The sequence below is a fragment of the Myotis myotis genome, unplaced genomic scaffold (assembly GCF_014108235.1).
Source record: "Myotis myotis isolate mMyoMyo1 unplaced genomic scaffold, mMyoMyo1.p scaffold_m19_p_8, whole genome shotgun sequence".
Lineage (NCBI taxonomy): Eukaryota > Metazoa > Chordata > Mammalia > Chiroptera > Vespertilionidae > Myotis > Myotis myotis.
In genome coordinates this window covers 24,391,153-24,415,378 of record NW_023416390.1, presented here as the reverse complement: position 1 = coordinate 24,415,378, position 24,226 = coordinate 24,391,153, and the positions used below count along the sequence as shown (strand labels likewise).

The following is a 24,226-nucleotide window of genomic DNA, read 5'->3' as shown; positions in this document are numbered from 1 at the left end:
TTTTGTTTCAAACATATGCCTGCTTTGTTAGTAAAAGAACCTGTGCCAAGAGAATTGTGTGTGGGAGGGTGTGACTAACTTAGGAAAGGGACTTATCTCTTATCCTATCGGCCTGAGCTCTCAAGTCTGCCTTTGATATGACTTATTCTTTCCCTTCCAGCCCCACCCCCTCCAACTTTCACTGATAACTTTCCTTCCCAAATTTTTCACATCTAAATATTTTAGCTTTTCAAACCTAATCTGCTCTCTGGATATATTTGCTTTTGGGTGATCTGAACCACTGGTTTCCTACTTTTCTAAGTGACAAGTACTCAAATGTAAAAGCATTAAGATTCTGTCTCCCCACTCCTCCTACCCCTTGTGTGTTGCATTCTCATCAGGCCTACTTGCCTGCCTGTGTTAGGATTGCCCTGTTTCCCTGCTGGCAACTTTCAGCAAAGTCTGCAATGTTTCCAGATTGTTTGAGGTTGAAATCAAAGTCCAAATGGCCAAGAACCATAGAAACAAGAAAGTGAACCAGAAATTATCTTTGTAAAACTTGGATCATAGCCAAGGGTGGTCCCAGTTGCCTCCTGTGTCCTGACTTCTAGAGATGGTCATCAAAGTTTAGATGTTAAAGTTAATTGTGTCATCATTTATTCATCTATTTACTTACTCTACAAATATGTATTGAGTGGCTACCATTACAAGATACTGTACTCAGTGCTAGAAATTTCATAGTAGACAGAATAGGCACCTTTGCTGCTGCTCTTGAGCTAGGAATGTATTTTACAGGGAAGAAGGCCAATAAACCTCTAAAAATACCGTTCATTACAGCTGTGTAGAAGGAAGGAAAAAAGAGGGTCTGTAAGAGAGAATCGTTCCTAATGTCTGATCCGTTTCTGCATTTCTTACAAGCTGGAAAGGAAGATCATTTTGCACTGCAGGTGAAGGACTGAGCTCTATGACCACAGGGGCAATCAAAAGAAAAGAGCAGGAATGGTACCAGGTCAGAAAAATTGACTCTCACTTTTCAGTGTTCCTGGAAACCAGCTAGCTATCTGCAGTCTCCTAATTAGGTCCAAGTTGGCTCTGTGAGGAAACAGGAAAGTAAAGGCCTCACTCAAATAACAACGGAGCACTGCCCACACCAACAGCTCCCTCATGTCAACTCAAAACCTAATAACTCTTCATTTATTTATATTGCTGTTGACAAATTCTTGTCCACTGTGCTCTCAGTTCCAGTTTGAATCACACTCAGGAATCCGGCCCCTCGGCTGGCTCCCTTGCGTCAGTGGCTGCTGTTATGTTGCTCTTATCTAGGTGTGGCCCACTGTAAGTGGTTAGAACTCAGGGCTCGGTCATCAGCCTGGCAATGCTGTTGTGTTAGCAGAGGTGGGAGGTGTCCTGTAATCAGCAGTGGTCACTTCTTGGCCTGGTCTGCTCAGGTGGATCTAGACATGACTCATTTTGAAGGACAGAGCTACGGGGAAAATAAAAATGTGCTCCTTATGTCACTTGTTTGGTATCTTAAGTCCACTTAAAGGGACATCTATGACCATGAGAAAAAGCAAAGTTAGTTCTTTATGTCACTCACTTGGAATCCAACCACTGATCTCGGCTCCACTGCCTCCCCCATGGTCCAGGTGACCAGCATCTGGCCCATCTCTCTCAATAGCACCTAACTGGTCACCCTATTTCCATTAGAACTCCCTACCATTATGCTGGACTAGCAGCCAAAATGGCCTTTTGAAAAAGCTCTAGCAAATTCCATTGCCACAGTGAGTTTAAACTCTACATCTTCCTCCTACACCAGGGGTGGGCAAACTTTTTGACTCGAGGGCCACAATGGGTTCTTAAACTGGACCGGAGGGCCGGAACAAGATCCGGCCCTCGGGCCGTAGTTTGCCCAACGGCTGTACACTGTGGACCCTGCTGGCTCTTTTGAGCTCAGCCTTGCTATTGATCTTCAAACATTCCCCAGAGACAGCACTGTCCTTTCTGTCCCTCTAATACATGTTCATCCCAGAGCCTTCATCACTTTCTCTTTTTCTTAAAATGATGTTCCTATGTAAAAGCATTTGTGCTGTCCCTTTCTTAGCTCAGGCCCCAACTCATGTGTCATCTATGAAAGGCCTTTCTTAAGCACCTTGCTCTACACCCTTTCCCATCCCCACCCTCACTCCCTTTTACATCACTGGTTCTGCTCCCCTGTTAAATTATAACCCTGCCATGAAAGCGTGTGCTCTTCAAAAGCAGAGACCTTGTCAGTCATCCCCTCCCTATGCCAGGCATATGTAGGTGCTTAACCAGACATGTGGAACGAGGGAACACCATGGAGAAAAAGCATTTCTTTGGTTCCCCTTTTTTGATTTTGTAAGTGGCAAAAAGAACATAGGAGCATGCAGAAATCTCTGCTACGACAGATAGGAGAAAGTTCAATGAAAAGTTTACAGTTATGAATTTATTGGGGGGGAATTCTTTAGGTAGACCCATAACTCATTCCCTGCTCATGGTTTCATGGCCGGTAAGAGGCTGAGCTTAGATTCCCAGTTCCCCAATGAGCCCACACAAGTCCTGGAAGGGCAGGCACAACTTCTGGACTAATCTGCTGAATATCATTTGAACCAAAATGTACATGACGTTAGTGGTTATTAAAACACCTTTGGCTATTTCAGAATCATTGAGTCTGCAGATCCTGGGAAGAGTAGAGGCTTAGAATTTTAGAGACTTAAAAAGAGATTTTATAAATTATTTGGTCTGGTGTCCTGTGAAGAATCTGAGGCTTGGAGGCCTTAAGTTGGGAAATGCTGGGCCTGGAATCCAGTCCATGTCCCATAGAGCCTGGCCCCTGGGAAGGCCCGCACTCTGGGTCCATTTCCTGTACCTACATATGTGTGCTATGGATTAATGGTTGTGGTTTTGACATACCAAGTGTAACCTTGACATAGCCTTGAGGAAAAATGCTTCATTTTGTTCATAGAGATGATCATCCACCTGCCAAATGGTTTTCTCCCCGTGGGAGAAGTATTTATGACTTCATTCCCTCCCCACCCCACCCCCCCTTTTTTATTTATTTCAAATCCAAACCTCTTTCAGAATGATCCAGCCTCAGGGCTAGGGAAAAAAGTTTCCTCTTCTAATAAATAAAATGCAGGTTTTCTCATGGTCTCAGCGTTCCTGACACAGAAATGATCTACTTTTGATGGCTGGCTGAAAGTATTTTTTAATGATTTTCACCTGCTTTGTTATGTACAGAAAGGAAGAGTAATTAGCACAGAGATTAAACCATTTTCCTAAATCCGAGGGGGCTACATCTTGTAAATGGAATTGTAGGAAAAGTTTTCTATTTTCCATGCTGTTTAGATTATTTTTGAAGGTTGGTCCAGAAGTTTGTTTTGGATGAGTAAAGATTGTTGTACATCTGAGATGAATTTAGGATATGTGAGTGATTCATGGGATTTTTGTTTCTGATAATAAGCCTGGTTTGTTCTCCTGCTTTCTTTAAATGGGTCAGCTCCCACTGCCATCCCATCCATATTTTACAAAGGGGAGTCATTCCACTCTTCCTTTGTGGCCCACACTGTGGGAACATGTCAGTATCCCCATCTTGTTTTTGTTTTTAAGAATATCAATTTTCATCACGATTGCTCTTGTTTGATACCTGGGATGAGATACAGACAAACGAGCAGATTATGACTTGATATTTCCCCTGGCATCCTTGTTTGTGATTTATAATTTATACCTGGAAAAGATTTACCGACTTAACTGATAATCCTTCCCAACAAAAGATAAACACACTTAAAGTCACTGGTGTGAAGTCAGATGCACTTGAAAGGGGCAAGGAATTCACCTGCAAGCACTTTTGGCACCTTGCCCTTTCCCATGAATTCAAACTGATGACAGAGAAAGCTGAAGCTGCCAAAGCTCTTTCGCCAGGAGAACCTCCCAGAGCCGCTGAGGAGGAGGGAGGGTGGGGAGGAATCAGCCCGACCTGCCATACAGTAAGGAGGATCTAGATACTAGCCCTTTGTGTTTTGTAAGAGATCAAATGGAAGCAAGGAAATTGTCCCAGTGCTGTGGAGTTCAGATCTATAAAGGCACAGCTCTCCTCACTTCCCATGTGTCCAGGTGGTCCTGGTGAAAGCTCACAGATACGCCATGATAAGTTGCCCGGCCAATCTTGTCAAGGTGGGTGTACATGAGCATTCCATGTCACACGGCATGTTCCTGCTAGCAAGTAAAGCTGCTTTCTTGGGACAATGATTTATCAACATGTTCAGAATGCATTAAAAAGATTATCCAGTCTCCCCAGCTTTCGGAGTATAACTGAGTCAGTGGGAGAGGGTAGGCTGTGACTAGCACTGGTGTATATAATAACGACGTTCTCAATGTCATCTCGGGCATTTGGTCTTGCTGATTCTTCCTCTGATCTCTCAGATTGCCTCTACCTCACCAAAAACAGGCGGTGCAAATTTCCCATAAATTTCACTCGGTCTAGACTAGGACTCTTCAGGGAGCTGTTTGGGAATTTTTATTTTGTTCTCTCAGACATAAGCAGTGTTGGGATAGTCAAACACATATAATATCAAATGCTGGCAGATAGCTCTATAAAGTCATGAAGCCACTATATGAAATTCCAAAAACAGATGTTTAACCTGATCACACCCATTAAGATAAGTCACTTTTTAAAATCATGAGTATTCAGAACATTTATTTCAAAAAATTCTTAATAAATAATATTCAAAAGGTAAACAGTGAAGGGACCCCTGATCACAAAACTCAGCAGAGAATCATAATGTGCTGCTAATAATAACTGCAACGTTGGGGAATTCAGTCTTGTAGAGATTTTTTTTTAGATGTTCAGGCCCCATCAACATAACAAAAAAGAAGAGGGGCATTGAGCAGTTGTTACTGCAGTCGCTTCAGCTGCATAAATCATGATTTGTGACAACTCAGGCTATAAAGTCATTGGAATGACAATGACTAGCAATGCAGCTGGAGTTAATCAAATAATTATTTAACACTTGTCTCTCTTGGTCTGGCCCCAGCTTCAGAACATATTTCATTCTCTCCCAGTCTCTCTTACAACCTTTAATTTTTAATAGAGAAACTGAGGAAGTAGAGGGTGTACTTACAGTTAAGGAGAAAACCTCCAATTGAGCTGGGATCTCCCTAAAAAGAGGGTCCTTCTCTACATCAGCTTGGTCAGTATCTGGAGTGGCCACCACAGTGATTTGCTCCTGGTCAGCAATCACTAACTGTTATTTTAACTTCTGGGTGGAACTAGCTTCCTGGCTAACCTCTTTTTCCTTGGGAGTTTTCCACTCAGGGGTCACCTACTCTGTCAGATGCTGGTTTGCTAGTTAGTTCCTTCTACAAGCAGACAGACTGGGTTAGGTGTGTAGGATAGATCCCCGTAAGTGTCAGCAAGAGAGAACTCCTTAAGATGTCATAGTGAACAATGGTCTGCTCCCTCCTGGAAGGCAACAGCTTCGCATTCCCCAGCCCAGTGGTTCTCACCTTGGCTGCACATTAGAATCACCTGGGAATCTTTTTAAAATCCTGATTCCTGGCCCTCATCCTCCGGAAATTCTGTTTCTTTGTTAATAATGCGGCCCCACCCCATAACAAAGAAACAGAATTTCCCGAGGATGAGGCCCAGGAATCAGGATTTTAAAAAGATTCCCAGGTGATTCTAATGTGCAGCCAAGGTGGAGAACCACTGCCCCAGCCTCTCAAGGCTTAGTATGTGCTCAGTAAGTACTATCATTATTACTATTATTATTAGTTTGTAAAAGCTTAATAAATGTTTGCTAAAATATGAATGGCTGTGAATGAATGCATGAATGCATACGCCTTCTAATGGACAAACTTTTTATGTGATGATGCTAATTGCCTAGACTCTAGGGTTAAATTCAGATGGGGTAGTGTGAGGAATGAAACAGAACAGATGCTTCCTTTGTTCAGTGCTCTGGCCTGTTATTTGCAATCAGTAGATGTGTAAAGAACCAGTATCTCAAGTATCAAAGGGTGAAGAAGAAAATAATGGCTCATCAAAAAGCCTGTCCCTCTCAGAAATGTCAGAGGCAATCACATTTGGTGTGAATGGTGAGGATTTCATGTCATCTCTTTGGTTGAGATTCTATCAGGGTTGAGGATTGATAGTTATAGGGCAGCATACACTTAAATCTTTCAAAAGTATTCCCATATATTTTCAGTAATTTTATATTAAATTCAAGGCAGTGATTAGGTGTTTTTTAAAACATGACTACTTTCTGCATTTAATTCATCTAAAAGCATTCATTTTTCTTGATTTTTTTTCTTTTTATTGTGGTCATTTGTGATTTTTTTTTTTTACCTTCATGTATTTCCTTTCCTAATGTAAACTTTAACATATTCGAAAGGCAGAAAAACTTAAATTTTGTCATAACCTTAAAAATATTAATGTAAGACATTCAATCAAGTTCTACTCAACCTACTCACATTTATATCTTCAATAAGATATAATCAACTGAGTTGATTGATCAACTGAGAAAAAAATTAAACCAGTGTTTCATTAAACTCACAGTTTACCAAAGGAAGTCATAATCATTGATATGTGATATTTAGTATGAGATAACGGGAACAAATACCTACAACATTTGTAGCGCTCTGAGGATGAGATTATTTCCCTGAATTAATTGTTTTCCAAGGCAACTTTGAAATCCATGATTTATTTAATTTTTTTTTTTTATGTAGCAAATTTTCAATGTTCTATATGGGAGAACGAGGATTAGAGTAGAAATCAGGAATCTTTATTTAACAAACAACATATTTTTAAGAACACATGTTGTTATTACAGTTTGCTTTGCTGCCTTCTATTTTAAAATTGTCACCTTTATCAAATTGAAATAACTTATTTATTTCCAGCAATGATCTATTGTGATTCATTACAAATTCATATTTGTCCCATTTTAGGAAAAATGATCAAGCTGAATAAAAGTTCCTAACCACACTGTGGTCAAACCTGGTAGGAGCTTTAGGTCAGAGTGGATTATATCTTTTTCAAAGATACTGACGCCCTTCACTTGTCCTATCAGTCAGGTTACTTACATCTAAATTTGGAAGCATAATTGCCTTAAAAAGTCCCCCATGAGAAAGAACCCCAGGCTTACCAGCCGAAAATTGGAGGTACAAAGATTAGAGCTGGCAACATTCATTCCCATTGGTACCTTTATGCCTGTAGGGAAGAGGACTGCTTTTAAGCAGAGTGTCTGACAGTGGAATTAAACCTTATTAATATGCTGAGTCTGCTACCTACTTTGCTTCTCTTCCATGTTTTATTGAACTTTGTCTATCCTGTAACTTCTACTGTTTAAGTTGACTCTCTCCAGATTCACCAAAGAGAAATAGCTCCTCTGATAATTAGATTGTCTATTTTCAAGGCAAGCAGGGAAAATAATAAGTTATTTCTCCGTTGCATTCTTTTTGTTTGTGTTCAATAATTTTTATGGAGTTAATTTAAATTTAGCAGGCTTTACGTGAACTGCTTCGGGAGGATTTACTGCATTTTATGTGAAAACTGTCTGCATCTGACATTTTAGAATTACCCACCTATTTATGGGATTATACTGCATTCAGTTCTTGAAAGAGCAAGTCAATTTTCGGCATAGATTTTTTTGGAGGTGTCATTTTTTTTAACCTCTGCCTGGCTTTGTGAAAGCTAGCTCCAAGGTAAGAGTGGAAACAGTGGGAGGAGATGGAGTGTAGAGGATAGTAGAATCGAACTGTGGCTTGCTCAAGGAGATGATTTGCATCATAAACTGTTGGTAGAAAGAAGAAACCTTGAAAATGCAACCCAATAATTTACTTAATCTAAAAATGTGTTCGCATATTTTTAAAATTAAATTTTACTTGATACCTAGCCTGTCTATGGTCCTTGGAGGACTTGTTAAAAGATCAATTTCTGGGCCCCCATCCAAGTCATTTCGTGTGTACTGAGGCCTGAGAATGCCTGCTACTCTGACTAGGAGCTTAACATCCTGGCTGAATTTGGATCCAGGTCATCTTTACTCCAGTGCCTCTTTTTTTATTAACTGATGTCCCAAACTAGAGCTTAGGCCACACCAAGGATGACCTAAGAGCCCAGTTATGCCTTTCAAAGTACTTCAACACTTCTGAGTTGAGATAGGGAGTAAACCTCCGTCCACTGGCAAAAGTTAAGGCAACATGTATTCACACAAGTCACAAATGCAAAGTATTTCAACTACTATTTTAGTTCCATAATCTTAGTGGCTCAGAAACAACAATCAGTGTCATTCTTTTATTTTATAGATGAAAACCAAGTTCAGGATTCCCAGGAAAGGAAAAATCTAAAAAAATGTAATGCTAAAATTAATCATAATGTATAATTGCAAAAATTGGAAGTACCTAAGAGAAGTTACTCCCAAAATGGACTAGAATGTCCCCCAAATCAGGTTACATCATTTAATCAAGAAAATCCACTTAAAGGTGGATTTTCTTTTTATAGTACTGACTCAAATCAGTTTTCCACTGAGATGGTTGATGGAAAATTGACTCTTGTGCAGCAATGGTAAGAAAGCACTCTTTATTAAACTTTGTCATTAAAAACTTGGGGGGGGGGGGCCAGGGGGTGAGCACTGTAGGATAACAGAGATTCAGGAATCTTGGATTCCAAACTGGATCCTCTAGAGGAAAGGGTGGGCAAGTCATTTACCTTGAAAATGAATATGTTGGACTAGATCAAATGTCAGCAAGTATGGCCCCCAGGCTTGCCACCTGTTTTTTGTATGGTCTCAGAGCTAAGGGTGTTTTTTTATAGATGACATTTGTAATCAATTTGATAATAGGAAATACTTTCTTTCAACCCCAATTAAGTGAAATGTTATCTCTCCAAATTGGAATTCCATTCTTTTCATTAGTAAGTCTGTATTATATAAATAATAAAAAAACAACAACTGTACTTAATTACTTTTATATTTTGAATTTCATCAATACATTTTTTGGTAAATGTTAGACTTTTATCTTCTTTCTTTTAATCTTTATTGTTGAAAGTATTGCATAGGTCTTCCTTTTTCCCCCTCATTAAACTCCTCCAGCCTTCTCCCTGTTAGACTTTTATCTTGTTATGCAAATACCTTCTTAATATCCTGGATCTTCCTCTTGGACTGCAAAGCCTAAATTATTTACTATCTGGCTCTTTACAGAAATGTTTTCGGCCCCTGGATTAGGTGATCCTTAAGGTCCCTTAAAAACCCGATTTTTATTTTTTCTCAAGGCATCAATAAAACTAGTTATGGAATGTGAATGACTGGGACAATGTGCTCTTCCCAGTGTTTGACCCTGTTTTGCTATTTGTGAATGGAATAGAATCAGATGGACCCAAAGCAGAGCCTCATTTCCCTGCAGCAATTGTCTATCTTTATCCTGTAGGATTCAAAAGCAAGAGAAGAGGTCTGTAAACACAGTAGTTCAAGCTGCATAGCCTGGAGTAGGAAAGCAACCCTCTCTTGGGCAACTCTGCAACCTCTCTGCCTCAGTTTTCCCATCTGTTCTATGGGGAATGTTTGTTAAAGTTCACAGCTTCCCCAAAGGTGGCTGAGTATCGCACATTTTTACAAAAAAAACCTCAAAGCAGGAACCCTCTGGCAGTGTCTTCTTTTCTCATCATTTATTCTTACATCATTTGTAAAATAAATAGTCTAGCAGATGAACAATTAATCAGAACTAATTCAATGGTGGTCATTAAGTGACTTTGGTATTTGTAAAATAGATTCCTAAGCATACTGAAATGCTGTATATCAGAACGCAAAAGGCAGAGCTCCCATAGTGCCTGTCCGTTCACTGGAGGTTGGAAGGAACAAAGGCCTCCCAGAGACAACTGTTTCCTGAGGACAAGTTTGCCAGAATGGCTCAAATTTCCCCTGGAGAGCCACTGTTGGAATTTCAGCTTTGACCTTCTGGAGAATCTATATTAAAATGCAAATTTGTTACCTAGGGATGTAATTTTTAACCCATTAATACCTATTTGCTAGCATTTTAACTCAAACTATCCTTTTCTTTTCAAATTAGCTAGAGCTGAGAGCAGTACTTGAATAGAAGCAAATCTAAGCCTCTGAGGTGGACTCAGGGTGAGTTTTGAAGGTCCTTGAGTTCTGGGGACACATCCCCACCACTGTCAGCACCAGCATTTGCAAGAGTGCCTGAGTGCCCGTGTGTGCACAAACACACACAAGCCCAGAGGAGACTTAATAGTCTGGACTGTGAGCAGCATTGCCCAAAAGAAATATAATGCATCCCACGCTGATAATTTTAAGTGTTTTAGTAGCCACATTAAAAATGTAAAATGAGCCCTAACCAGTTTGGCTCAGTGGATAGAGTGTCGGCTTGTGGACTGAAGGGTCCCAGGTTTGATTCCGGTCAAGGGCATGTACCTTGGTTGTGGGCACATCCCCAGTAGGGGTTGTGCAGGAGGCAGCTGATTGATAGTTCTCTCTCATCAATGTTTCTAACTCTCTATCCTTTACCCTTCCTCTCTGTAAAAAAATCAGTAAAATATATTAAAAAAATAAAATAAAAAATGTAAAATGAAAAAGATCATATTTTATTTAACTCACTATAGTATTCAAATACAAACTAAATTTGTCTAAAAACAGACTATAAAGACAATCAGGTACTATCAATCTTTCTGGTGTTTTTTTTTTTGTTTTGTTTTTTTCAAAAGGAGAAAGGTGACCCTAATATCTATATAGGATATGTTTCAAGAGTAAGTTTAACTAGTTCCTTAAATTGGGCCTTACACCTCATGTAAGTAAGTCATCTATGCACCAAGAAATCCTGAAGGTACTATATAAACTTAGGAATATTTTTTTAATTTTTTTAACCAAAAGTAATTATGTTTAAGTATTCCACAAAGAAACTTCTACAGAAGGCTATCCTAAAATACAGGGTGGGGCAAAATTAGGTTTATGGTGGCTCATATGGAAAATAATACAATAATTAATAAAAATACAAGAATGAACTGTTTCCAATATGCATATCTGTAAACCTACTTATGCCCCACATTGCACAACTGCCTGAGGGTAGTGGGTGAACTAATGAGAGAAAATAATTTTTCTTTCTCCTCCTTGTCCTCATTGATATTTTTCTTTTATTTAAAGTCAGCAGAAAGAACGAATTAAGGCAAAACGAAAGGAAATGGTTTCAAAGTTTGCCTTGTACATGTGAACACATCTTAGCACGGTGGCATATTTGAAAGGCCAAGTACAAACATCCATTATACTGAAACCCATCTAGTGAACCTTCACCAGCAAAGGGGCAGAAGGATGTTGTCTCTTGGGTGTGCATTTTGGCTTGCTACAAGCTTGCTTGCCAAGGTATTATCACTCAAAAATGCAGTGTAACTGTTCTCACCCACCAGAGAATGATAGAAAATCATAGCACGTGTCAATGCTTGCTGTACCAAAGACATCTTTCACTGGGATATTCTTTACAATGAAAGATGAACTAAAATTTTTAAGATGCGAAGAAGTGGTGAATAAATATGGGATGTACTTACACATTTGTGCACCAAATGCTGGAGGGCTGTGAACCAACCACTCACGGCAAAAAAATAAAAAAATGTACTGAGCCATCAGTTTAGTAGGTCATTTTGAACACAGCAAAAGGGCTGTGTGCATGAAAAACTACTACTATATTTTCAGAGATCCTTTCTAAGAATCCTGAAATATTAATAACATGGTCTTAATGTAGTTGAAGACAAAAGAATGTGGCAAGGGTTGCTGAGAATAGCACAATGACAATTTGGTATTTTCAGCTTGTGCTTGTAAAAGCAAGAGGAAAAGAGAATAAAAATAGTTAGTGTGTTTAAAGAACAGCAGCCTTCAATTTTACAAATAGGTAAAAAACCATATTCTCCAATTGAATTCACATGTACATATTCTTGATAGCACACTAATACTAGCTTCAAGGAAATGTAGAAAAAATACACAAAAATCCAAACTAGTTTTTTCTTGAATTAATATGTTCATAGGACTAATTTTTGAACGTTAAGAAATTAAAGACATCCTCCACTATGATTTTTGTGAACTATGGATTTAATTTTTTGACTGGATGTAGTCTTACTGGAATGGAAGTTGAAGAATTAGCAATGCTTCCCACCGCTCTATTTTTCTTACAAGCTTTTGAAGGAGCCGTGTTTTCCCATTGCAATGAGTCAGCCCCAGGCCAATTTTCATTGTCAATCTTTCACTGCCATTGTGAGTTTTAAGATTTTGATGCCTGGTGAAATGGGGGTGCACAAGGATTAGGAACACGGAGAGTTTTCCTCCAACATCCAGAAGTGAAATAATAAAAGCAATGCATGCCTTCTTGGCCGTCCTCGCACCCTGGGACAGGTTGCCTTTGCGGGCTGTGGCTGAGTGAGTGACAGACAGGACCCAGTGGGTTTGTCCCGAGTTCAGGGACTCATGGTCTTTGATGTGGGACAGACAAGCCAGTGCTTCTTTCTGCCAAACCTGGAGTTTCTGATTTTAATCCAAACCCTAGGGCCATCATAAGCATGACCAAAAGCACCTTGCATGTTGAACCCTATCTAATTATGTGGACTGTATAAACTCGAGACACATAAATCTCAGTCACTGGAGCAACTTGTTTTTCTAAGATGCTCCGGTCCAGTGAGAGATGAAAGCAAATAAGGGAGAGATTGATCTCTGAGCGCTTTTATGGTCGGTGCGCCACACGTCATAAACTTCTGGCTCGTTAAAGGAAATTCCATAAACAACTTTAGTTAATAGCGACGAAGGAACTGGGTGCCTTTCTGGAGCTTCTGCTAAACTCCCTTTCCACTTGGCGATTACAAGAGCACGATTAAGGAAATACCAACAGGATGTGCAAGAGGGAGGAACAGCCTTCAACTGGAAGCCACTCGGATGCTTGATGGATGAGTAATGAGACAAGGGAATGAGGCTGCTCAGAGAATCAAGCAGTTTTGTGGACCTCTTTGTCTCTCCTCATTTGAATAAAATCTGCTGGCTTGCTGGCATGGTTGGTCTCTTCTGGTGGGTCAGGCTGATGGAAACTTGCCTGATGGGTTCTTCTCCCAATTGGTATTCTTGATAGTATAGAAACATTTTAAGGAGGTGATAACTGGAAAGAATTGAGAGTGGATCACACTGGAAAGATTGTCGGTAACTGTCACTTTTTTCCCCCTCTGGTCTTTGAAATAACTTTATGTTTAATGACCTTGTCACTGTGGGTTTAATACTGATGGTGTTGGTCAATTTTTATTTGAGATTGAGACAGATTTGGGAGGTGATCGTGAAGGGTATAGGGAGAAAAAAGGGGAGCATGGCTCTCTTAATTATTTTTTATTGTGAGGTTTCCCAGAATTAGTGGGTTTTTCCACATTAGTGAAAGCAGTCTTCGGTGTCAGTGTGATGATGTTTGTAAAGATGAAGTCATGGAAAGTGTGTCAGGTGCATAAGGAACTATATGGCCCATGTTCTCTGCATCAGCCCCTTGGTGGTGGTGGAGGGGGGCGGGGGGGTGTGGAGGAAGGGAGGGGAGTGTTGAAAACCTGGGGAGGGTTTTATTAATTTGAAAATAAGCACAAACTATCTTCTGATCTTAATTTTTTTAAAACACATTATATTCCAGAATCTACTATTGGTAGTATCTAGAACTTTCCCCAGAAATTTTGACTCACGTCTGAACAACTCTTCTTTTCTTTTGTGCTCTGTTGTTTTTGTTGGTCTTTTCCCTTTGGCCCTCTCTGTAGCTGTAATTAGGAAATAATCAGCAACCAATTTTTTTTGTTGGCACTTGGCTATACTTCCAACTGGTTGGTTCAAGACCATGCTCTCAGATTTCATAGCATGTGGCAAAGAGTGCAGGCTTTGGGGGCAAGACATTTAGGGTCAAAGCTGGCCCCTGACATTTACCAGATGCATGGTCAGGTACTGGCAATTTACTGCTCAAAGCTGGTATTCTTCATTCCTAAGGTAAGGCTAATAAGAGTACCTATGGAAAAGAGGCGCCGGGGGATTAAACACTGTGCATATAAGCAGGGTCCCAGCACACAGGAAACACTGGGGAAACTTTAGCTGTGATTTTATTGATGCCACCAGTTTTAAGAAAAATTTTTCCATAGGGCTCCTCTGCCCTCTGACCAGAAATGTTAATGTCCCCTAAAGAGTGACTGTAATCCATGCATGTTTTTGGTTGCTTTACCTGCATCTCAAGCCAGGCGATCACTAGTGATGAGCAAAAATGTCTCCCTTCTTCGGAATCAAGGAGGTGATGCTATGCTTTGCTATATTAGCAGCGGTTTATATTGGTTTGTTTTTCTTCTTTCCTGTAGCCTGCAAAATTGGCTATTACAAAGCCCTCTCCACGGATGCCACCTGTGCCAAGTGCCCACCCCACAGCTACTCTGTCTGGGAAGGAGCCATATCCTGCACCTGTGATCGAGGCTTTTTCAGAGCCGACAGTGATGCTGCCTCAATGCCCTGTACCCGTAAGTTGTGTGATTGTGTCTCGTTTATACAATAGCAACAGCTTTCATTCCCACCTAGCGGGGCATTGCCAGGTCTTCTCCCAGGATAACTGTGCAGGGGGCAAATTACATCAAGCAGGCCTCTTTTCTTAATCATAGCAGGGAAATGATTATGAAAAGAAAGGATCTTTTTCACTGTTCTGTTGCCTTCAAAATGCACAGCTGCCAGCAGACGACTTTGCAGAGCAGAGATTGAGCATTCAGGGGTCGTCTGACAGTGTAATTAGATCTGAGGTTGGAATTTATAAATGGCTTTATGGGCTCACCGAGGACTCAAGGAGAAGCTTGACAGTGGCAGGGAAGCGGGTATAGGGCAGGGCTCGTAGCATGGGATCCCCTGCGGACAAGAGGTTTCAGTTCTGTGTGATACTGATGTCATAGCTTGCGTTGTCATTGCTCTTTGTCCTTCTTTCCTCATAGTTTTGTATTCATAGCAGTTAGGCTTGGATCCTAACAAATGCTTGTTTAAGGCTAGGCACTCAGTAAATGCTGGGCTAATGAATGGATGGGATTGGCACCTTGGTATGCTGGGGAGGAGAGAAATCTTTTCTCACACTTTTATAGAGACAGTATTCCCAGGTGTGGGCCTTCCTTCTGTGTACACTATGGGCTTCTCAGGCCCTGCAATGGCTGTGACCTTGACCAGAACAGGGAGTAGTGAGCCCAGGTATTCCACCATGTGTTTCCACTGCATGAGTCTGTCTGTGTGTGGAGGGACGCACCTAGGGGGCTGGCTTTGTTTCCAAGCCTGCCGTTTAGTAGCTGAGTGACTGATTGTTTAGCCTCTTAAGTCTCACTCTCCTTATCTGTGGAATGGAGTCGATGGTAAATAGTACCTCCCTCATGGCTGTTGCTACTGAACACCCTCATGTTGTTTACTTACTATTTAAAATATATAAAATGATGCTAATCCATATAATTTAGCTTTTACTGCCATTATGAATTATTTTGTTTTTTAACTACTATAAATTTCACCTTGGCTGCCTGGAGCCAGCGTCACTCAAATAAAAGTACTTTCTCATGGGGGGTGGGGGGACAGTAAGGCCAGCTGTTTGGCCATTGTCCAGCCCAGGTACCACCTTTAAAAGGTAGGGGAACAATTTCAGGTCCATCCCAAATTTGTACTAAAACTGCCATACTCCCATGAGTTCCTTTTATAACCAGAGACAATGCAATAGCAACAACAACCATTTATAGTTATGCCCAGGTAATGTGGCAGGCACTTTCAATAAACCTTATCACAGGGCTGATATTATAAGATAGGGATTGTTTTCATTTCATAGAGGAGGTAACTGCCAGCTCAGAGATGTTAAGGAATATGCCCAAGATTCCACCCAGCCTGGCGGAAGGGCTGGACAACCAGAAAACTTCCATCACCCCCATTTACTGGGAGGCCCTCTTGCCAGCTACCTAAATTCTAGCTGTAACTTCCACAGGGAAGGAGTGCATGAGGGCCATTCTTAGGTGTAAGTGTACATGAGCAAAGATGTCCTTGTTGTCTTCTTTTTCTGTTCCTTTCGTAGACTAAGTACTTTCTCTGGATGGCCATATACATTTGACATGCTCAAGTCCAAGCCTTTTTTTCTTTTTCCAATCTAAATATTCTTATGTTCCATTGGGTGATTAATTTAATAGTGAGTCTCTTCCTCTTTCCACACTCAATACCAGCAGTATTTCTCCTGATCCATTTTCTTGTAACTCCTACACTTCACTAACCCAAACGTGCAGGATTATTCTAATGCTTATTGCATCTCTCTAATGCTTAATGCTTATTGCATTAGGAAGAAACACAGTGCTGATCTTAACGCCACCAACTTGTGGATTTATTTACCCTCTCCAATCCCCAGTTTACGCATCTGTAAAATGGGATTCTTACTATCTACCTGTGGGGTGGTTTTAAACATCAAATAAGAAAATATTTCTACTGGTCTGGCACCTGATAGGGATCTAACAAATGTTGGTTCGCTTTTATGGCAGCTGGTCACTTCCTCCAGAGCAGATTGCCAATGCCTGTCCATGCCTCTGTGATGATTTTCTCACTGACTGCACAGTTAAATGACCCAACAGCCTCACTGCACTCCAGAATTTCTGGGAGTAGGACTCAGCATCAGTATTTTTAGAAGTTGTTGCCATCATTCTACTATACCAGCGGTTCTCAACCTGTGGGTCGCCAACCTGTGGGTCGCGACCCCTTTGGGGGTCGAATGACCCTTTCACAGGGGTCACCTAAGACCATCGGAAAACACATATATAATTACATATTGTTTTTGTGATTAATCACTATGCTTTAATTATGTTCAATTTGTAACAATGAAAATACATCCTGCATATCAGATATTTACATTGCGATTCATAACAGTAGCAAAATTACAGTTATGAAATAGCAACGAAAATAATTTTATGGTTGGGGGTCACCACAACATGAGGAACTGTATTAAAGGGTCGTGGCATTAGGAAGGTTGAGAACCACTGTACTATACAGACAAGGTTGAAACCACTTCTCTATAGAGTTGAATTTTTAAGTCCTTTTTTAAAAAAAATTAAATTCAATGAACATTTACTGTATAAGACCTCCTTTGAGATAGGGATTACCTGGGAGGTAACCATATGTTGCTAACAGGTATACTAGTAAGTTAAGCAGCAAAATTAGAATCTATTCTCTTCCTAATGAAAACAGTGGACCTGCACTGTCTAATCAATAGACCCGCATTACATATGGCTATTTAAATTTAGAGTTAATCACATTCAGCTTAAAATTCAATTTCTAATTTAGGTTTGCCACATTTCAAGAGCTCAATAGACATATGTGGCCAGTGGCCACCATACTGGGCAGCATGCCTGAGTCACTCTCTGAGTTATTTCTGTCATCTCAGAAAGTTCTGTGGGACAGTCAGTGCTGCAGCAGACATCTCAATAGAGAGGAGACAGTGGGAATTTCTCAGAGAACCTCTTGTTCAAATAACCCACAGGATGAAGCCCTCCCCCCTCCCCCCATTTCCAGCCTTATCAGATTCTCTTGACAAGATCTGGGGATGGGAAGGAGCCTAAACATCAGGGATCCTTTCAAACAGATTCCAGCCTCTAATGAGTCCTTACCAGTTGGTTAAGCCAGGTGACAAACCCAATTCCCTGGTGCTGACAGCCATGGCAATCAGGCACCTTCTTTGTTCATTCTGCTGCCTTTAACCCCCGCATTCTTATGCAGCCCTGCATTTACTGATCACTCACTGTGACGGCACACTAATGAAGAAATAAAATACACGAATTGAGACTCATTCTTCCAGCCACAGAGAGACTCTGCTCCACTGGCTCATAAAATCAGGTTTTTGTTCACTTGGAGCACGACTAGACCAGGTGAACACATGCGGCATTGGCTAATTTAGCAGGAAACGCTTAAGACGTTCTGCAGACCATTTACATTGCTAGAGAACTTGAGAGAATTTAATGGCAAATAAACTTTAGCTTTGGGGAGATTTTCCACGGAGCCTCTGGCTAGGTTAACATTGGTGTCTGCCTGAGAGATAGACAATGTTTCAATGGAGGAATCATCTGAATATTTTCAAGAAGATAATCCGCACCTGTTAGAACAATACTTTTTAAATGTTCATGTGCATGGAAAGCACCTAGTGATCAGCAGAAGTCAGGCCTGACATACTGCTTTTCTAACAAGTTCCCAGACGCTGCTGATGCTGCTGGTCTGTGGACCACTTTTCCTTAGCAAAGAGTTAGAATTCAGGGATGGGCAAACTTTTTGACTCGAGGGCCACAATGGGTTCTTAAACTGGACCGGAGGGCCGGAACAAAAGCATGGATGGAGTGTTTGTGTGAACTAATATAAATTCAAAGTAAACATCATTACATAAAAGGGTACGGTCTTTTTTTTCAATAGTTTTATTCATTTCAAACAGGCCAGATCCGGCCCGCGGGCCGTAGTTTGCCCACGGCTGAGTTAGATCCTCCCTGATGGATGGTAGGAGACAAGGGACCCTCTGTTCCATGCCTGTAAGTTTCAGGCTGCTCTTCCACTCAGTGGTGACTCTCTGAAGATATTTCCAGGGTTCTGAACATTCTTCCTTAATGGAAATTGAATACTTCATTTATCTCCCACATGAAGAAAATCCATCTGGTTTGGAGTTGCATAATCCAATGCGCTCACTGTGGAGCTTCTTTTGTTTGTGTTTTCTTCCGGAGTCCCCACTAGGTTACTGCCAGAGAGGGTCAATGGGAATGGTCACCCAGGACATGCGGACCAGTCGAGAAAGGCGATGGCGCTTTTGGTGACATTTGCTAGCAAGGCAGGCACCGAGACCTTGATAGACACAAGGATGTCATTTAAGTTGATGAAGGGATTTTGATTTCATAAATCATTTTTTAGAAGAAATTTCAATGGGATTTTAATTCATGAAGTTAATGTCCTTTAACTCTGCAGATAACCAGCGCTTCCCCTTCATATCTCGTTCACCTTCCCTTTTCCTTTCCCTGTCATCAGGAATGTTGTCTGGCGATTCCAGTGTTGGAGCTGCATGCCTATGCAGGAGGACTGAGTGCCTTTGTCACTTAGTCCCTTGTTCAGTGATTATAGTGAGAAAGGTCTTCCCCAGCCACCCCTCCCACCCCCAGGAGGCTGAACCAATATTACACGTAAAGTAACTTTCCAACCCTTTATCTTGTTTTAAAATGTACCTGGGAAAAATGCCTTGTAGAAGAAGTAAATTGGTTTTGTGTATCTAGAAAGAAATGGCTAATTTGTTATTTTGGCAACTTTACTTCTGAGCACCATTACCAGAGTGGTTTTGCGTATTTTTCAATTGGAAATCTGTTCTTGTGCTGCTGGGTACTCCTTATTTAACTTGTTTGATGAAACTTATTTGAGCCCTGTGATCGGGAGCACTCTGTAAATAAGAGATTATTATTTTAGATTGCCAACTTAAAGGGCCTTCACAAATCTGTCTCCAAGTAAACGGCCTTGAATAATTCAGTCAGCTGTGCCAAACAAACAAAGAGTGGGTGATTGATACTTAGACGTAGCCTAAAATATTCCAAAATTGCAGCTTTTAGGACAATTTATACTGGAGTTGCTTAGAGCTAATGAGGGTAAATTTACCAAGATCTATGACGAAAGATCTTGATTTGAAAAAGCTTTTTGCAGGTTTAGGTTATCAAGCAATTGAATAGCCTAGCTCTGAACAGCAAACATCACTTACTTTGTCTCTACATTTGCCTTCTTAAATTGAATTTAGTGTGCCAATGTATTTCCTTCACAAAGTGTATTGTTTTAAAATTACCATTTCAGTTCTATTACTCAAAGCCTTCATTTCTAATGCTTTCTGACAGTTATCAACATAATGAACCATAATGAAATGATGAGCAATCTTCAGTGCAAACCCAGTGTGGATCCCAGTGGTTCTGTGACTGTGTTGTTAAAATTTGAATGCAAATTAAAATAACATCGTCCTTACTTGTTCCCAAGGTCAGGAGAAGAGAGAGACTTTTTTTTAAGTGCTTTAATTTTGGAAATCTCACAAGCATTTTCAAACAAGCCCTTGAAGGTATGATGTTCTGTTTAATTCTTTACCCCAAAGATTTCCATGCTTAACAGTCTGGCTGAGGGATTTTGGGAGGGATGTCTAGCATGTGCTTTGATGTTTAAAACCATAGGATAAAAGGCCATCTTCAGTTTCAAGTAAACTCCTTGTTTTTTTCTACTCAAGAACATATGTCTTTTTTGCTTTAAAGCTGCAAGTAACTAATAACGAGAAGGGGAAGGGCATCCTAGGAAACTGATTAATGAGAGTGCAGTTAAATCTAGTGAAAGACTGGTTCGTAGAAGAGTGAGAGTATAGGCCGATTCCCAAAGTTTTGTTAGTGAAAGTGTTTCAGAGGATCTATCGATTGATCTCTAACCATTCCATGTTGTATCATCCATGTAATCAATCATTGTTGTGAACATATTTTTATAAAAATGGTCTCTAAGGTTTTCAGGGAATTTATTATTTCATGTTGATCAAATTTGCAATATACTAGTGTAGTTTCATACTGCATTTCATTTGTCATGAGTCTAAAACTTAAATTGAGACATCAGCTCTCCTATTGCTAGATTACATGACATGGTTCTGCTGCCTGTTAGCCAGTGCCTGTCCCCTGGACCTTACAAACCAACCAAAGCAACCAAAGATGTTTCGATGATTTGGATGCAGCCTTCGCTGACCCATTCCATTTCCAGGCTGCTCCTTTAGTGAGACATCAGTTGTTCAAGGTCTGATATCTGCTAGTGAGTGAGCCACACCCTTGCCTCTTCTTGCTGAATTACCTTTTAGCATTTTGAATACTATGAGAAAACACATCTAGAGAACCCAAGAACACAATTCTTATCCAGTGACATTTTAGAATAGAGAGGAAAAGATCACTTGCTGTGCTAAGTGAAAGGAACTAGATGGACCCAAGGCTGATGATCACTTGCCATTTGGTTATTTGCAAAATTTTGTAAAGCTTTAATACAGATCAGGTATCATCTCATTGAATTATTTGCTTTAAAGCAGTAGTAGTATTGTAGTGTCGTCTTTAACTCCCAACCTACTTCTCATGCTATAGGGGTTATTAGTACAATGTGGATTCAGCTGGAAAGTGCATAGGTGTGAGGAACACTAATGTATGCCTAAGTGAAAGGCTTAAATAATCTGCCAATGCCACTTAGCCAGGTTTTTACATTTTTTTTCCCACCACCATGAATAATTAAGAATGGCTTATTATCCACTGAGCCCTGTCATTTCTGGATAACATTTTTTACACTATTCATAGAAGTCATAGAGCAGTTGTGCACAGCAGGCTTCTATGAAACAGGGTCAATTATACATTTTCTTGAGATTCCCTGGGGTGAGAGCTAGCTACCTTCTTTGCTATCAGTGTTTTGATTTTCCTCTCATAGTTGATTCTTGTTCCACATGCTCTTTACAGCTCAGCAGAAGCTGAACAGGGAGACTCCTATTGCATAGATATCATTGCCCCCCATCCTCCTGTGACCATCCACCCAGGGAAAGACCTTTAACATAGATTCCCAGTTACACTTCTCTGTAGAAGTTAGGAACCAGGTAAGGAGGACAACCCAGCTAAGACAATAACGCCATCAAGAAAATAATGGCAGCAGTTGCCAGCATCAAAGTTAGGGAAGCTAGATAAATATTACTTGGGGTGAATTGAGAAAGTTGGGAGCGTTCCAGCTTGTTCTACAAAGAATTCATAGTTATGATTTTTTTTTTCCTTTCATTGTCTAAATCCTTGTGACAGTGGTTGTTTTAGCTCTGGAATCAGGGTTTCTGATCATAACTTTGTACTATTGGTTGTTAATTTTGGCAAATGGCTTAACTTATTTTACAGTTGCTATGGCTAGTAAATACTTTTCTGTCAGATTTGATTAGGGGCTAAAATAAAATAAAGGATGGCAAAGTGCTTCCCAAGAAATCAGAATTAGTTCACAGGCTAGTTAATTCTAAATCAAAATATTTATGATTTAAATATATATTACTTTCTTCATCTTTCATATTGTAGATTCCTCTGGGATAACAGGGAGTTTATAGGGTACTTCAGCCACAAACTAGTCACCTTAAAAAAATGAAAGCAAAATTACTTCACCAATTAACCTAGAAAAGAAAAGACACAAAGGTTGCTACAATGGAGAATGGGAAAATAGATAAACTAGAAAAATACATGGTGGCAAATTTTCAGCAAGGAGTTACCTCTTTAGGAAGCCAAGAGTATTTCATGGCAGCAGTCAATGATCGATGGGTCCAAATGGTTCTGTGTTTTAATAATAGGCAGTTTTGCTTTAGCACATTGTTAAAATACAAACTGCTGTGATAAAAGGTTATGCTCTGTTCATATATCTCCGATGAGGTGTCCCTGAACAGCAGTCTTAATGTAAACTAACCCACGGCAGCAGTGCTGAGAGAAAGCAATTAGTGGGGGCAACATATACAACTGTCAGGGGGGAATGCATGGGCTTTATTTCAGTAAAAAACATATACACCCATTTACTCTGCCTTATAACCTGTCACTCAGCTGGAGAGAGATTAACAAAGGCTTATATGAAGAGTTGGAGGGTTTTACAGTTAAGGCACTGAAGTATCATAGACAGCACAAAAGTTGTAGATGATTAATGAAGCTTTATGAAATTGAACTTGAGACCCAAGGTGCCTCTTCCTATGAAGATGTGTCTTGGTTGCCTTGGCATTTTAGTAAGGTGACAGTAGGGCTTAAATAAATTGATCATAAGAGTTACGTTTCTGCCCATACTCTGGGTGGGATGTTTCTTTCCATATCCAGAATTAATTTCATGGCTCAGGCATTGAATTTTAAAGTGATGATTAAAAATAAATTAAGTATTAAAAGTCACCAATAACTCTGGAAACCACTCTCTATGTGAACCCAGCTACGTTGGTTTCCTATCAACTGTCTGCTAGCCTTGGTTACAGACTTGGTTTTTTAAAACCTTTTTATTTGATCAGCTTTTGTGATATATGCAAGTGCTAGGGAGGTGCAGTATCCTTCATTCATTTATTCGTCAGATATTTAATGAGCATCTACTATATGTTTGGCATCTTTGGAAGGACTAAATCAGACGAGAAAATATTTTCTGTTCTCATAGAGCTTCTGTTGTAATGGGAATATAAATAATGAACAAGGTAATTTAAAATGCTCACAGTAAGGAAAAAACATAAAAGATGACATGGTGTAGGGCCAAATGAAAGAGAGAATTTTACTTTGCATAGAGTAGTCAGGAATGAGGAGGGTGAGTTTTGAGTTGAAACCAGAGGGTTAAGGAGGCAGCTATTGAAAGAGCTAGGGCAGAGAATTCCCGGCAGAGCTACCAAATCTAAAGTACTTGAGTTGCATGTTTAAAGTTTTTCTAACAACATGAATTTTAAAGTTGACCTATTCTTCCCTTGGTCCTCGAATCTTCTCATACTTTAATTTCAGTTGTTATAAGAAATAGGAATTAAGGTTTATATGTCACTTTGTCCCAACCTACTTCTAAATGCAATTATCAATACAGATTTCTACCATTTGCTAAAGTTCCAGTTACTCCTATAAAAATGAAAAAGTCCATATTTCCTGGGGTGAAATACATAGGTTGCAGCTGTCCTGACCTAGACTTTCCATGGAATGGTTCACACCAAAGTCCTAGTTCACATCAGAGGCACTTAGGACTTTAGGTTCAGTGTTGGCTGATTCTTTCTGAATTGAAGGCTCATATAGATTTCTTATGGATATGTAAACATTAGGTTGTCCTAAATGGGGCTCCTTTAAATCCTCTATAAGCCAGCACATGTGTTCTAGAAACTACTCAAAAATTATACTTCAGTCTAATACATGGGAGGAAAGAACTAAGATTTGTGGAATTACTGGAATTTTCTTCTATACTTGGAATGTTGCCCTTCTTACATGTCACGTTCACTTATTTTCTGTAGGTAGTGTGGGATTCATTTCTGAATGCTTGCTTTTCCCAGAGGAGAGCACATGATAGGTTAAGGAAGATCAAAATTCTTGTATGATTTGACATGATGTAACATGATATATGATAGCTGTTTGCTTTTGCTGTAATTTGGCTATAGTTTTTTCTGGACTTCATACTGTCAAACTGCTGTCAACTGAATGCAAGTTGACATCCCACTAGAAAATCATAATTGCCCATTG

The 24,226-nt window shown here is 40.0% G+C and overlaps 1 protein-coding gene across 12 annotated transcripts in view; it reads left to right on the top strand.

Annotated features, from left to right (window-relative positions):
- Positions 1 to 24,226, top strand: part of EPHA4 (EPH receptor A4) — a 137,473-nt gene that overhangs the window by 46,513 nt on the left and 66,734 nt on the right. For 11 of the 12 annotated variants that reach the window (XR_004969298.1, XR_004969295.1, XR_004969301.1 and 8 more), the window contains one exon: positions 14,342 to 14,497. The exons of the other annotated variant lie outside the window; for it this stretch is intronic. Coding sequence is in view for 4 of the 11 variants with exons in the window: in XM_036319310.1 (XP_036175203.1) it covers positions 14,342 to 14,497 (156 nt within the window). In the remaining 7 variants the exon portion in view is untranslated. The remainder of the gene's footprint in view (positions 1 to 14,341; positions 14,498 to 24,226) is intronic. 12 annotated transcript variants of the gene reach the window in all.